General features: G+C 34.1%; 1 protein-coding gene across 6 annotated transcripts; it reads left to right on the forward strand.

The window, feature by feature from the left end:
- Window positions 1-1051: 1051 nt before the first annotated feature.
- LOC141689833 (ricin B-like lectin R40G2) lies at window positions 1052-10594 on the forward strand. Of its 6 annotated transcripts, XM_074494315.1 has the most exons (8): window positions 3354-3692; window positions 4487-4739; window positions 4969-5091; window positions 5977-6459; window positions 7165-7287; window positions 8295-8681; window positions 9029-9151; window positions 10144-10594. In XM_074494315.1, exons 2-8 carry the CDS (start codon window positions 4509-4511, stop codon window positions 10366-10368), a joined length of 1695 nt encoding a protein of 564 aa, XP_074350416.1. In that variant the 5' UTR covers window positions 3354-3692; window positions 4487-4508; the 3' UTR covers window positions 10369-10594. The 6 variants fall into 6 exon arrangements, 2 of the variants coding, with proteins under 2 accessions (XP_074350416.1, XP_074350417.1); XM_074494316.1 differs by lacking the exon at window positions 4487-4739; XR_012562536.1 differs by lacking the exons at window positions 4487-4739; window positions 5977-6459; window positions 7165-7287; ... (1 more) ...; window positions 9029-9151; window positions 10144-10594 and having other exon boundaries at window positions 1052-3432; window positions 3584-3692; window positions 4969-5006.
- The last annotated feature ends 4230 nt before the right edge of the window (window positions 10595-14824 follow it).

A 14824-nucleotide genomic window follows, 5' to 3' on the forward strand; every position in this document is an offset into this window, starting at 1 on the left:
ATCTGCTGCTGCCAATATATCTAGCGGTAACAAAAATGTTTTGTTCTGGGATATGATATATCAAGGTGCAATTTTTACCACCAATCTTTCCTAATTCACATTTTTGTTAGAATTTCTTTTGTAATTCTTTACATAAGCAAATTGTTGGTAAAACTCCAAATGACATTTTTTTTTAACTTAATTTGTGTTTAGAGCAACTGCAATGGTACCCTTAGCTAAATTATTTACGTGGTGTTTAGGTGGTGTGACAATATTTAGAGATTATATAAAATTTGGAGCACTTCAATTATATTTTTCTTTAGTAAAAAATATACATAATCACATTTAGTTGGCTAAATTTGTCGAAACACTAAATTTCTTAGATATGATTTTGATATCATATTTATACGTAATGTCATTGAAGTCTTCACCCTTTTCTTTAGCTAAAATTTTATATAATTGTCAATTTATCATGTTTTAACTAGCAGCTCTACTAATTAACATTGGAGATGCTCTTACCCGAATCATGTTCATTTTATTTTTACATTTTCAATATTTTTATGAAATGTAATTTGATTATATAATTGTTAACAAAGTGCTGGTGTGGTTGAATTCTTTTCTCCTTCGGGTAAAGGTGAAGGAAGTTTAAACACTTGAGAATTGGGTAAAAATATGTGAATGTATAAAAAGGTATTTAGATAATAAGATTTTAGTAAGCAATTAAAATCTACCAAATTGTTTCTTGGCAAAAAAAAACAAAATCTACCAAATTCCTAAACTAAAATTAGAGAAGGATTTCATAGTCTTGAAAAAAGCGAACAAACGAAACATATATGCAAAAGTTCCATAAAATACTTCTAATTGGGATAACATATTTTCTGCAATGTGTTTTGTTTTTAAATGCAAAACTGATTTTCATTTTATTTTTAACACTTAAATCTCGAAATATAAATAATCTCAAAATAAAAATAAAAATCAAATTAAAAATTAACTAAAATTTAGATTTAACTTTCCTAATTTTCTTTCAATTTATTTATACATGTATATATCAAATTTATTGAATCACAAAATTCATAGTTGAAACAAAACCAAGCGCAGTGTTTAACATCGTAAACAAAACAAGATGCTCACATCTGTTTATCATTTTCTTGATTCCTTTTAACTTCTGAAGTAAGCATAACATGATTGTTAGTAGAAATGCAAAACTAGGTGAGTGTAACAAGCTTATATTATTACCTCGATAGGTGAAAATATCTCTAGGTCTCAGTCAGACATTTTGTCGAACAGTTTGTGCACACAAGTATAGTGTAACCAACCCATGATTGATTAAGCTTGAAATTTGTAAAATTTTAACAAGAATTCTCTGTTTGAAGATGAATCTTGATGATTTGGAGCTTTAGAAGCCAACTTATGATTGATTAAGCTCGAAAGTTGCAATCTTTTTGGTAGAATTTGTTGTTTGAAGTTGAATCTTGATTATTTGGAGTTTTAGAAGCTAACCCTTGATTGATTGAGCTTGAAAGTTGTAATCTTTTTAGTAGGGTTTTTTTTTGAAGTTGAATCTTGATGATGTGGAGTTTTAGAAGAAAATTTACGCTATCTTTACTATCTGTTAGTAATTATCTTAATTCAGCAAATTATGTTGCAAGGCCAGTTAGGTTGTTGTCTCCATGTTCTTGTTTGGTTAATGAGTCTGAGATGAGGGTTTCTGTCCGTAATTTGGAACCGTCTAGTTTTCGGGTTTTGGTTTCTCATTTTTCTTCAGTTACGGAAAGAAATGATAGTGGTTTTAGTTTAGGTAAGCTTGATGATGGAGTTAGTGATGATGATGAGAATGGTGGTGAAGATGATGATGGTAATGATGAAAGCAAGGGTGGGAAGTTGGGTTATAGGGATGAGGAATTTTTGCGGAACGTAGGAGTTATTATGGATATTTTGTTAGCCCCGCGAAGCAGTTGTTTGGTTGTGAAGGATAAGCTGGAGGAGTGTAGTGTTGTTGTTTCGACGGATTTGGTTGTGGAGGTTCTTTCTCGTATACGGAATGATTGGGAAGTGGCGTTTACTTTCTTTACGTGGGCTGGTAGGCAATCAGGTTATGCACATTCTTTGCGTGCGTACCATTCTATGATTTCTATTTTAGGGAAAATGAGAAGATTTGATACAGCTTGGGGGTTGATAGAGGAGATGAAAGGTGGGAGTACTAGACCATCTCTAGTGACTCCACACACGTTGTTGATAATGATTAGAAGGTATTGTGCTGTGCATGATGTTGGAAAAGCTATTAATACTTTTTATGCTCATAAAAGGTTTAAGTTTGAAATAGGGATGGAGGAATTTCAAAACCTTTTATCTGCTCTTTGTCGGTATAAGAATGTAAAAGATGCTGAATACTTGCTGTTTTGCAATAAAGATGTTTTCCGACTCAATACGAAGAGTTTTAATATTATTCTTAATGGATGGTGTAACATTATTGGGAATTCAAAGGAAGCAAAGAGAATATGGTGGGAGATGCATGATAGAAAGATCTTTAAAGACGTTGTCTCGTATGCCAGTATGATGTCATGCTATTCAAAACTTGGTAGACTCAATGATGTGCTCAGGCTTTTTAAGCAAATGAAAGTGCTGGAAATTGTTCCAGATAGAAAAGTTTACAATGCTGTCATTCATGCCCTTGCAAAAGGCAAGGTTGTAAAGGAAGCTCGCGATCTATTAAAAAAAATGGAAGAAGTAGGAATTGCTCCAAATGTTGTTACTTATAACTCGCTTATTATGCCTCTCTGTAAAGCCCGTAAATCAGATGAAGCGCGGGAGGTTTATGATGAGATGTTACAGAGAGGCCTTGCACCTACTATTCGAACTTACCATGCTTTCTTTCGCACTTTAAGGACGGCTGAAGATGTGTTTGACCTCTTAGAAGACATGAACAAAGTAGGGTGCCGTCCTGGTCATGACACTTTTATAATGTTAATTAGAAAGTTTTGCCGTTGGCGCCAGCTTGACAATGTCTACAAGCTGTGGAATCAGATGAGTGATTGTGGACTTAATCCTGATCGCAGCTCGTATATTGTTGTAATCCATGGGCTATTTTTGAATGGAATGTTGGAGGAAGCATACAAATATTATCAAGAGATGAAGGAAAAACACTTAGTGCCAGAGCCAAAGATAGATGAGATGCTTCAAACTTGGGTAGCGGGAAAACAAAATGCCGATAAGCAGACAGTGGAGTCAAAACATGGTCAAGTAAGTCATAGTCAGACAGCAAAGGAGACAAAAGTTCCATTGGAGAAGGTTGAAAGGAATGTAGATTTTCGACGACAGCCTGAAATTAGAAAAGTTGTGAGGGAAAGTGGATATTCATTTTGGGATGATTAGATTAAAGTTGATAACTGATGCTCTTCTGTTGCTTTATGTTCTAGACAGGGCTCCATGATAACTATGAGCAAATCAATAAAGGTTGGTCCGACTTCCTGTAGCCTGCTTCATCTTTGCTAGTCATCTCTAACAAGTGAAGAAAAGGATTTCCTAGGTTCATGGCATTTTCTTTATATGTGCTCCTATTGGAAGCCACACTTCATACTTACTAGTCATTTTTTTTGTATTGAAGGCATCAAGTTAGTCTAGTTTTGCGTTTTCGCTCCCGAAGAGCTTGATCTCTTGCTAAACTTGTGACTTGTGATGACCCTCGGTTATCTCTAGCTGGAAATTTCATACTGGTAAGCATATGTACTTGGTTGTGATTGAATGGAGTGTCATCATGTTTTACCTTTTGGATATAAATCTCATTTACTGATAAAGAAAATCTATATGGTATTATGGTACGAACCAGGATAACTTTTCTATCCAAAATACCTTAGAAATGACATCTCAAAAGTGTTTTTCCACATTTCTAAACGTGGATGAAAAAATCACATTAAAGTAAGTAAATATAAGAAATTTGTTATTCGTGTAGTGTATGCACTTGTAATGTTGCAGATTATGCATCTATGATAGGTGTAATGGTTTAGATTTTATATCCTTTAAATAATAAATATGCATACACTTACACCACTATTAAGACAAGTAAAAGTAAAAATATACTGACCAGAATATATATATTAACAATTTTAATAATGTTATGCATTGCCATGCATTTTGTACAAAACACAAATGTCCAATTAATAGGATTAACACTACATGAATATTTTTACACGCAATATTATATAAAAATTGGAAATATCAGTAAAATTTTAAATAAATATGAAAAATTAAAAATATAATAAAATTTAAATGTTAAAAAATTAAAATAACTTGGACATCAGAAGTATTTGAAATACCTGCAAAAAAAAGAAAAGGCTACTCAGATAAAATGGGAGGGAGGGAGTGAGTTTCTGACAGAAATACATCATAAATCAAAGGTCTCTCGCTCTTTTCATTGAGATTCTTGTTGTTGTACATTTGTCTTTAACTCTGCATGTATATTTATTATTACTAAAATATACACACGTACCAAAATTCCTAATATCTCCAGCTGCAAAAAAATATAATTGATCATGCTCGTTTACGATCAAGTAGATTCTCCTCACCACAACAATAATGCTCCTACGCCACCCAATGATCCCCCCGTATCCGACCCATATTTTTCAACTCCTGATCAGACTCTGGATTATTTGAGAGGCAAGCCTTCTTTTAGGATTTATACGAAGGCCGAGACTGATTGCTCCCTAACTATCCGTGATGGCCAAGTCATCCTTGCCCGTTTTGACCCGTCTGATCTGTTTCAGGTAAATCCCATGCTTTAAAATTTTGAGTTGACCGAGCTTAGATGAATACATTTTTAGAATAGAAGTTATTTAAAAAATTCGAAATATTCGAGCTGTAATCATTTCTGGATTGTGTCACATGATGGTTTTACCACTTTCATCGCCTATGTTGTATTTGTGAGGGATGTCAATATTGAGGTTGCAGTATGTGTAATTTGTTGTTATATATTTGCGATGTTTTTGATTGTAGCATTGGGTGAAAGATGAAAGATATAGCACAGAGGTTATAGATGAATATGGATTCCCTAGCTTTTCTATGGTTAATAAAGCTACTGGTCAGGCTTTGAAGCATTCTGTTGGAGCCCATCATCCTGTATGTTTATTTATTTCTTTGGTTCTGTTTTATCTTTTGTTATAATAAGGGGAATATGATATAATATAGTGATGGATTTTTATGTTCATTAATAGAGATAAGGTTTAGTTTTCTAAAGACACTTAGCTTTCAAAACGAATTCTTGATGTTTGTTATAATGTGAAATGAAATTTTAAATGTCACGGTGTTAGTTAGTAGTTATAGTTTGTGGCATGCAAATTCCGGTATGTAGATAAAAGGGGATGGAAACTCATTTCTATCTCTTCTAAACGTGATAAATAGTTAGATTCTCTGTGATTCTTGTATGAAAATAAGAGACGGAATTGAATGATTAAATAAGCATCTTGTTTTTTAAACTGATTCTGTCATTTTCCTGCTGGTTCATCAAGCTAGCTCTTTTACTCTTCCTTTGTTCTTGTTTCATCAAGGGAGTCTCCTGCTAGCTCTGTAAGCTGATAGATAAGGCGTGAAGATGCTTGACAGGGTATAATGGGGGACTTGGGAGGTCATTAAGTGCTCTCTTCTTTTCAAGCCACTTTCACCATTCTCAGTTCCACAATAGTACTGGCAAATGTTTTATCATTTCTTTTTTCTTTTTTTGGGAAAGAGGGGTGGGGGGTTGGGGGGGGGGGGGGGGGGGGTTAACAAATAACAATACTTTGTTACCGGTTGACAACTTTATAATTTGCACAGATTGATCTGCTTTTCTTAGAATGGTCTCGACTTTATTATTAATTATCTCGAGTCAGTTGCTCAAGTGTTGCACGAGTTTCTAATAGTCCCGCTGTATATTGTAGCCTTGTTATTGGTTTTTGGTGAAATTTTATCTTCATTTTTTTGGATGCTTTACAATTGCTAATTTGCAGTTAAAATTATCTTTTACAGGTGCAACTTATCCCTTATGTTCCAGACATACTCGATGAGTCTGTACTTTGGACTCTTAGCGAGGACTTGGGTGATGGATACAGAGCTATGAGGATGGCCACTAACGCTCACCTCAATGTGGATGCATTTCAAGATAGTAACGGATGCGTTCATGATGGTACTAGCATTGGCCTGTGGGAGTGGTTGCAAGGTGAAAATCAACGATGGAAGATCGTACAACTTCAGGATGGGCCTTCTTCTATTTATGATCAGATGCACCAGGTACAACTTCAGGATGGGCCTTCTTCTATTTATGTTCAGACGCACCAGGTACAACTTCAGGATGGGCCTTCTTCTATTTATGATCAGACGCACCAGGTTTGGGATTATTTAGGCCAGATGCCGTCTGTTAGGGTTTACACAAAGGCTGAGACTAATTGCTCCCTTGCTATCCGTCATGGTAAGGTCATTCTTGCCCAGGCTGACCCGTCTGACCCGTCACAGGTATTTCCTTGTTTCCTATCATTTTTTGTGTTTATTCAGAGAATTTTGAGGAATTATATTGTAATTATAATTATAAAATAAGTAAATATATTTTTTGTCCTTTTTTGCCAGTAAAAACCACCATGAGCAGCATAGTATTACAGGTTGTCATATTATCCTATTTACATAGGAGCATGGGCTTGTTATTATAATGCTCATTCTAAATACAAGTTTAACAATTATATATAACAGGTTAAATTTTTACTAAAAAGATATTATTCTTCCTAATATATTTTAAAGAGTTTTAAATAGAAGTTTTAATAATAATAAAACTAACTACACCCGAAGTTTTAAAGGTATGAGCCAAGATCTATTTAGCTAATATTTAAAATACAAAAAATAATGTCAAAATAAAACTAAATTATTCAAGCTGGAAAGCAATTGCTTTTTCATGGTAATTTGTATAATAGATATTTATGAAGTATAAACCGTATAATTCAGGTAAAACCAAATTTGAATACATTTATAGGTACATCTTAAGTATCTGTGAATATTTATAAATGATATATTGGTTTCCAACAATAGACGACTCTGATAATGACCCTTTGCTATATTGATACTTTATCATGTTTGGAATTAAAGTTTGGAACTATTTAATACTATGATATATATTTGTGTATATTTTTTTATGATAAACTGATATTTTTGCGGTGTTTGTGATTGTAGCACTGGGTGAAAGATGAGAAATATAGCACAGAGGTTAAAGATCAACATGGCTTCTCTAGCTTTGCTCTGGTCAATAAAGCTACTTTACAGGGAATGAAGCATTCTATTGAAGCCCATCATCCTGTATGCTTATCTGTTGATTTATGTTCTATTGAGTTGTTTTTATTCTCTAGCATGGAGTTTCTATATGGAGTAAATGGATTTTCATATCCAGTGCTAGAGATAAGTTTCATTGTCTCATTTTACTGGGATAAGCAGCTCTCTAAATATAAGTAAAAGTTAATGTCATTTTTTTCTTTGTAGTTAAAGTTTGTGGTTTGTGGTCCGCAGTCGATACTTATTAGTTAAATGGAAGAGAATATGTAGTCATTTCTATGTCGTCTTAATGTTATAAATAACAAGCACTTTGCACTTCTTGAATGGCAAAATGAGGCTGTCCAGAATGCTGGAAAAAATTTCTCGTTTCTTAAATTTTCTGACTTATCCACTTGACAATCAAACTACCTCTGTTACTCCCATTCCTCCAGTCTCAAGTCCAACTCCATTAATGGAGTCTGATGCATGAAATTGGTGTCAGAGTAACTGTGAACTGATTGCTTCTCCTCCTTCCATCCCTCTGTTCTTCAAAGTTCTGACTTCATCTCCTAGCAAATATCTCTTCTAAGTTGCTGGTTCTTACAGAGCTTCAGTGATATCTTTTGTACTAAAGCTGAAACTGATTCAAGTTAGAGAAAATCAGTTTCTCTTCTTTCCTCTGTTGCATCAAGTTAATTGCAACTAACAAAATTTGATTGGTTATGAAAAGTCAATCTGTGTGTACTTCATGTATTTGAGTTGCCAAATCTTATCTCAGTTGCTGTCTAGTATGGCAGAAATTCCCCCACTTCTAATTTTGTCCAACTGGGATTTTGATTGGTTGCACCACTTTCTCCTCAAGTTGAATATTAGTTTGTGTTTGTTCGTTGCTGTCAAGATGGTTATATATGATTACACTAGCTGTATACTTGTTTTTAGCTGATTGTCCAACCTGTATACTTAATGATCCTTGTGTTTTTATCTTTTCTGCTTAAACTATTTGATTTTTGTGTTTGCTCTTTAATTGCTTATATGCAGTAAAATATATTCTACAGGTGCAGCTTGTCCCTTATGTTCCTGGAACACTTGATGAATCTGTCCTTTGGACTCTCAGTGAGGACTTGGGTGATGGTTATAGAGCAATGAGGATGGCCAGTAACACTCGCCTCAGTGTAGATGCATTTAAGAATAGTAAAGGACGCATTCATGATGGTACTATCATTGGGCTGTGGGAGTGGAAGAAAGGTGAAAATCAACGATGGAAGATTGTACCACACGAGTATGTGCCTTCCTCGATTCATAATCATACGCACCAGGTTTGGGATTGTTTGAGCCGGATGCCATCTGTTAGGGTTTGCACAAAGGCCGAGGCAAATTGCTCTCTTGCTGTCCGTCATGGTAAGGTCATTCTTGCACGAGCTGACCCATCCGACCCGTCTCAGGTATTTCCATGTATCCTAATATGTTTTGTGTTCGTTCCGAAAAATACCAGCAAGTGATATAGTAGTATAGTTTGTAATATTACCCTATATGTATTATTAGGGGCTTGAGTTTGTTAACTGATTTGCTCATTGTAATACAAGTATAAAAATATGTATAATAAGTTAGGTTGAAATTGTAGCACACATCTCACAAAACCCACATTGAAACAGTTTTTAACCAATAATCCACTTGTATATAGAGTTCCAGTGAATGATGACACTGAAGATTACCTTTTACTAAAATGATAATACAGGGCGTGTAAAATTTATCTAACATTATAATATCATTGTGGTGTTTGCTATTATAGCACTGGGTGAAAGATGAAAAATATAGCACAGAGGTTAAAGATCAAAATGGCTTCCCTAGCTTTTCTCTGGTTAATAAAGCTACTGGTCAGATTATGAAGCATTCTGTTGGCGCCACTCATCCTGTATGTTATCTGTTACTATTGATTTATTATATTTTTAACCGTGGAATATGTATATGATGGAGTAATATTCATGCCCAATACTAGAGATGAGTTTCAATGTTTTACTTGTAAGAGACAATTTACTTGCTAAATGGATTTTTTATGTTTGTTGTAATATTAAATAATGTTTAATATATCACAATATGTTAGTACATAGGCTTGTGTGATCAGTACTCAGTACATAGATGAAAAAGAATGATAAGTCGTTATATGTTTCTGTAGTATTATAAATAGTTTAATACTTTGCAGAGTCTTTTATGAAATTAGAGGCCAAACGTAATTATGGAATAAACTTCTTGTGCATTAAAATAGTTATATTTCTGAACTGCCAAGGCCTGAGTTTGATGCTTTAAATTGGTCTCAGAAGAACCACGAGTTGATATATATTTCTCTCCTTTCCTCCCCTTCAAAGTTATGACTTCGGCTCATAGCAAAAATCTCTTCTGACCAAGTTTTACTTGGTTAATGATTTAAATGGCGCTTCAATACTTCAGCAATGTATATTTCTACCAATGCTGAAACTGATTGGGGATAGAGAAAATAAGTTTCTATATACCCATTTCTTTGTTGAAGCAGCGTCACAGTTAAATTAAATAGCTAATAATTTCAAATAGCAAACTTTATTCATTCTGGAAAGTCGACATATGTCTGCTTCATTGGTTCTTATTGTCAATACTGATTTCAGTTGCTGTTTGATATCATACGGATTCTCCTCCATTAAATGTTAGTTCCACTGTTATTCTTTTTGGCAGGACCATTTTGTCATTAATTTGTGCTTCAGCTCTCAAATCACAATAAATATTCAACTTATTTTTTGACAGTGTTTACCAGTCTAATCTCCATCTAGAAATGATCCTTGTATTCTTGTTTTCTGTTTCGTTGCAGAATTTAGGTATTTTTTGTTTTTCCGGATGCTCTACAATTGCTAACATGCAGTAAAATATCTCCAACAGGTGCAGCTTATCCCTTATAGTCCAGACAAACTTGACGAGTCTGTCCTCTGGACACTCGGTGCAGACATGGGCGATGGCTATAGATCAATGAGGATGGTCAATAACACTCGCCTGAATTTAGATGCGTTTCTCAATAGCGATGGACGCGTTGATGATGGTACCACCATTGGCCTGTGGGAATGGTCAAAAGGTGAAAATCAGCAATGGAAGATTATTCCCTACTAATTACAAGTCCCAAACATATTCAAGGTTCTTCAAATAGCTTGGTTGCAAATTGCTTCTGTGAGAATCTAGCCCTACTGTCAGTATCACTTACTAGACTCTGACATTTCTTTAAGCCCCGAACATTTTCTTAATATGCGTAATTTCTTTTCGGAGTTGTATTTTGAATCGTATCGACGATGTTCTGGAAAAATGAGTGAGTTAACTGAAGTGCCTATTTTGAGGTAGACGCACGTAATTTCTATAAAGACATAATAAGAGCTTTATCTTACTCCCGAATATAAAAAATGAAACAAGGTCCTATTGACGTTAAACTTACGTCTTAAATATTTAGATATGTTTATGGGTTTATTAGATTGAGATTTTAAAAATTATAAATGTTAATTTCTCGATTTAAAAGATAATACTCCCTCCGTCCCATTATATATTTCATATTTTGACTTCCGACACTATTCATGTTAAACGATTGATTATTAATTTATGTCTAATCTGTAAGTTAAAATATAGTCACGAGTGATCTTGTTAAATTCGTATTCATGAGTACTTTAATACAATGAAATTTTTATATTTAATACTAATACGAAATTAAATATATTAACAATCAAAAGTATGCATTGTCAAACGTGTCCAAAAACGTTTTTACGGACGGAGGGAGTACTAATTAATAATTTTGCGCATATTTTTGATCGACCTAAAACTTTACGTGTTGATGGAGCCTAGTGAATTTGGTTAGTGCTTCGAAAAATATTCTTCAAAAATTTGGTTACATTTTGAATATTTAAAATTTAATACTAAACTCACGATTACCTCTGTGTTTCATTTTAAATTACGTATATTAAGAATAGAGTACCTCTGATTCATTTTAATCTCTCTTTTGAAAAAATTATGCATATTAAGAATAGAATTAGTTTTTTTTTACAGAAAGAATAGAGTTAGTTGAATAACATTTATTTAATGCATTGAAAAGTAATAATAGAATTAAGATTTAAAAAAATCAAATCCTTAAAGCAATGAATATAGGAATAATTTTGGAAAATTAACCTTAAATTTGCATTGAAACTAAAAATGAACAAGTAATTTAGAATTATTCATTTTTTGCTAAATAACATGTATAATGAAAACTCTCGAACAAATTCTATAAATACTGAGTTTAATGGGTCTTGGCGTTTAAAGTTTTGAGATTGTCAGGATTCCCAAATTGGTACGAGATGTTTTATTATCAAATTAGACTAAATTTTTGAATGGTGTTATTTTTGGAAGTCCCAAATTGATACGGGATGTTTTATTATTTAACTGATTAAATCATCACTATACTTATATAAAGGAGAAGACGGGGTTAAGGTGACGCATCTCATATCGTCTTATTTTATTTTTCTCAATTTTTTTAATTAATAAATATCAAAAATACCTTATATTGTCCTAAATATATTATCACCGTTCAAAATATTCTACTAAAATTTCTATTAAATCTTTAATTAAGTTTTTTAAAATCAAATTACCATCATAATATTCTTCTTAAACTTCTACTTTCCATTTAAATCAACTTACCATATTGATATTCTCCTAAATTTCCTTTTAATACAAATTCTCCTATTTCTACTTAAAACAACTTACTATATTATATTTTTTTATATCAAAAATTACATTTACCTTATACTCTTAAAGTTTCTACTAATCTTTAATTAAGATTTTTTTAAATCAAATTATCATCGTAATATTCTTCTTAAACTTCTGCTTTTCATTTAAATCAACTTACCATATTAATATTCTCCTAAATTTGCTTTTAATACCAATTCTTCTATTTCTCCTTAAAACAACTTACTATATTTTATTTTTCTATATCAAATATTACAGTTACCTTTATACTCCTAAATAAAATATCACCGTTCCTGATATTCTTCAAAAGTTTTTACAAAATCTGTAATAAGAGAGGAAAACTAATCTCTTGGTCACAGGTTCGAATCCCACGGGAGGAGAATTTATGATTATGCCTCCTGAGCCTCATAGTCTGTCGCTTAAATGCGGTTTAACTTGGTTCATGTGGTTTGCAGACTATTACGTGATCCCGTAGGGTTTATCCAGTGGGCACCCGAAGGGTAGCGGCTGCGGGTTACCTACTATAAAAAAAATATGTAATAAGATTTTGAAATTAATTTACCATCGTAATATTCTCCTAAAATTTCTCCTTTCATTTTAAATCAATTTACCGTTTTGATACTCTCATTAATTTCTTTTTAAATATTGTTTCCTCTTTTTCTCCTAATATCAACTTACTATATTACATTTTTCTTGAGTGACGGCTCTCAAATTGTTTATATCTATCTTTTGTAGTTTTCTAAAAAATTTATATTATTAAATAGAAAAAATATTACATTAATTATTTTTTTTTTATCGTAGGTAACCCGCAGCCGCTACCTTTCGGGTGCGCACTGGGTAAACCCTACGGATACACGTAATAGCCTGCAAACCACGTGAACCAAGGTAAACCGCATTTAAGCGACAGGCTCTGACTCAGGAGGCATAATCATAAATTCTCCTCCCGTGGGATTCGAACCTGTGACCAAGAGGTTAGTTTAAAATAATTTTTAGTTTTTTTTTTGTATTTCTTATATAATCTTGATCATTTAGAAATCATGAATGATAAATAAATATAATAAATTAAAAAGTTTGAAAAATCGTTTTCTCTTTAAAAAACATTATTGCAATGAGCCGATCTCCCATTATTCAGAAATTATCAAATTGCCAACCACCATAGGTACGGAACCAAGGCAAGCAACGCAGATGCTGGATTTCGTGGTGGTAAAGGCTAGTTCAACTTATAATGCTATCATGGGGAGAACAGGGATACATGCCTTCAAGGCAGTCCCCTCTTCCTACCATTCAGTCATGAAGTTTTCCACCCGAAACGGGATTGGAGAAGAGAGAGGAGATCAAAAAATGGCTAGAAGCTGTTATGTGGCCTCTTTGAGGGCAGATGGAGTCGGGGGGCAGGTTCTTCCTATTGAAGATATGGATGTTCGAGAAAATGATGAGAATAGAGGAAGGCCAGCAGAAGAATTGGTTTCGGTTCCTTTAGACCCCGAGAATCCTGAGAGGATGACTTTCATTGGAGCCACATTAGAGGAGCCTCTTAGAGAGAAGTTAGTGAAATTTTTACAAGAAAATAGTGATGTGTTTGTATGGTCAGCAGCTGATATGCCAGGCATAGACCCGGAGTTAATTACTCACAAGCTAAACGTGGATCCAAGCCGGAAGACAGTGAAACAAAAGAAAAGAAATTTTGCCCCGGAAAGACAAGAGGCTATAAAACAGGAAGTAGAAAAGCTCTTAGAGGCTGGTTTCATTGAGGAGATTCAATTTCCGGAGTGGTTAGCAAACCCTGTAATGGTGAAGAAGGCTAATGGAAAGTGGAGGATGTGTATAGACTTCACTGATCTGAATGATGCATGCCCCAAAGACTGTTTCCCGCTGCCTAGAATTGATACTTTGATTGATGCCACTGCTGGACATGAGATGCTGAGTTTCATGGATGGATTTAGCGGATACAATCAGATCAAAATGCATAAGGATGACATTCCAAAGGTATCATTTATCACTGACTTTGGTGTTTATTGTTATCTTGTTATGGCGTTTGGTCTCAAGAATGCAGGAGCCACCTATCAGAGGTTGGTGAATAAAATTTTTAAGGATCTTATTGGGAAGACTATGGAAGTCTATGTTGATGACATGCTAGTCAAGAGTCTAGTAAAGACTGATCATATAACCCATTTGAGGAAAGCTTTTGAGGTCCTAAGGTACCACAAGATGATGTTAAATCCAACGAAGTGTGCTTTCGGAGTAGGATCTGGAAAATTCTTGGGATTGATGGTCTCAAAGAGGGGAATTGAGGCCAACCCCGATAAAATAAAGGCAATCTTGGATATGGAACCACCAAAAACTGTCAAGGATGTACAGAAGCTCACAGGAAGGGTTGCGGCGCTAGGACGATTCATCTCCAAGTCAGGAGACAAGTGCTTGTCATTCTTCAAGTCATTAAAGAACATTAAAGACTTTGTAAGGAGTGAGGAAAATCAGAAGGCATTTGAAGAGTTAAAGAAGTATATGGGCCAGGCCCCGTTGTTGGCCAAGCCAGTTCTGAGTGAAGTTTTATTCTTGTACTTGGCTGTTTCAGAGAGCGCCTTGAGCGCGGTGTTGGTTAAGGAGGAACTGAAAGTCCAGAAACCCGTATACTATGTCAGCAAAATCTTGCATGGTGCAGAGTTGAATTATTCAACTATTGAGAAATTCGCTTTAGCCTTGGTAATGGCTTCAAGAAAGCTGCGTCCTTATTTTCAAGCTCACCAGATTGAAGTGCTAACAAATCAACCACTGAGAAATATCATTCACAGTCCCAAGACAAGTGGGAGATTGATTAAGTGGGCAATAGAGTTGGGAGAGTTCGATCTCAAGTATAAGCCAC

This window comes from Apium graveolens, chromosome 10 (genome assembly GCF_009905375.1).
Source record: "Apium graveolens cultivar Ventura chromosome 10, ASM990537v1, whole genome shotgun sequence".
NCBI classification, from domain to species: Eukaryota; Viridiplantae; Streptophyta; class Magnoliopsida; order Apiales; family Apiaceae; genus Apium; species Apium graveolens.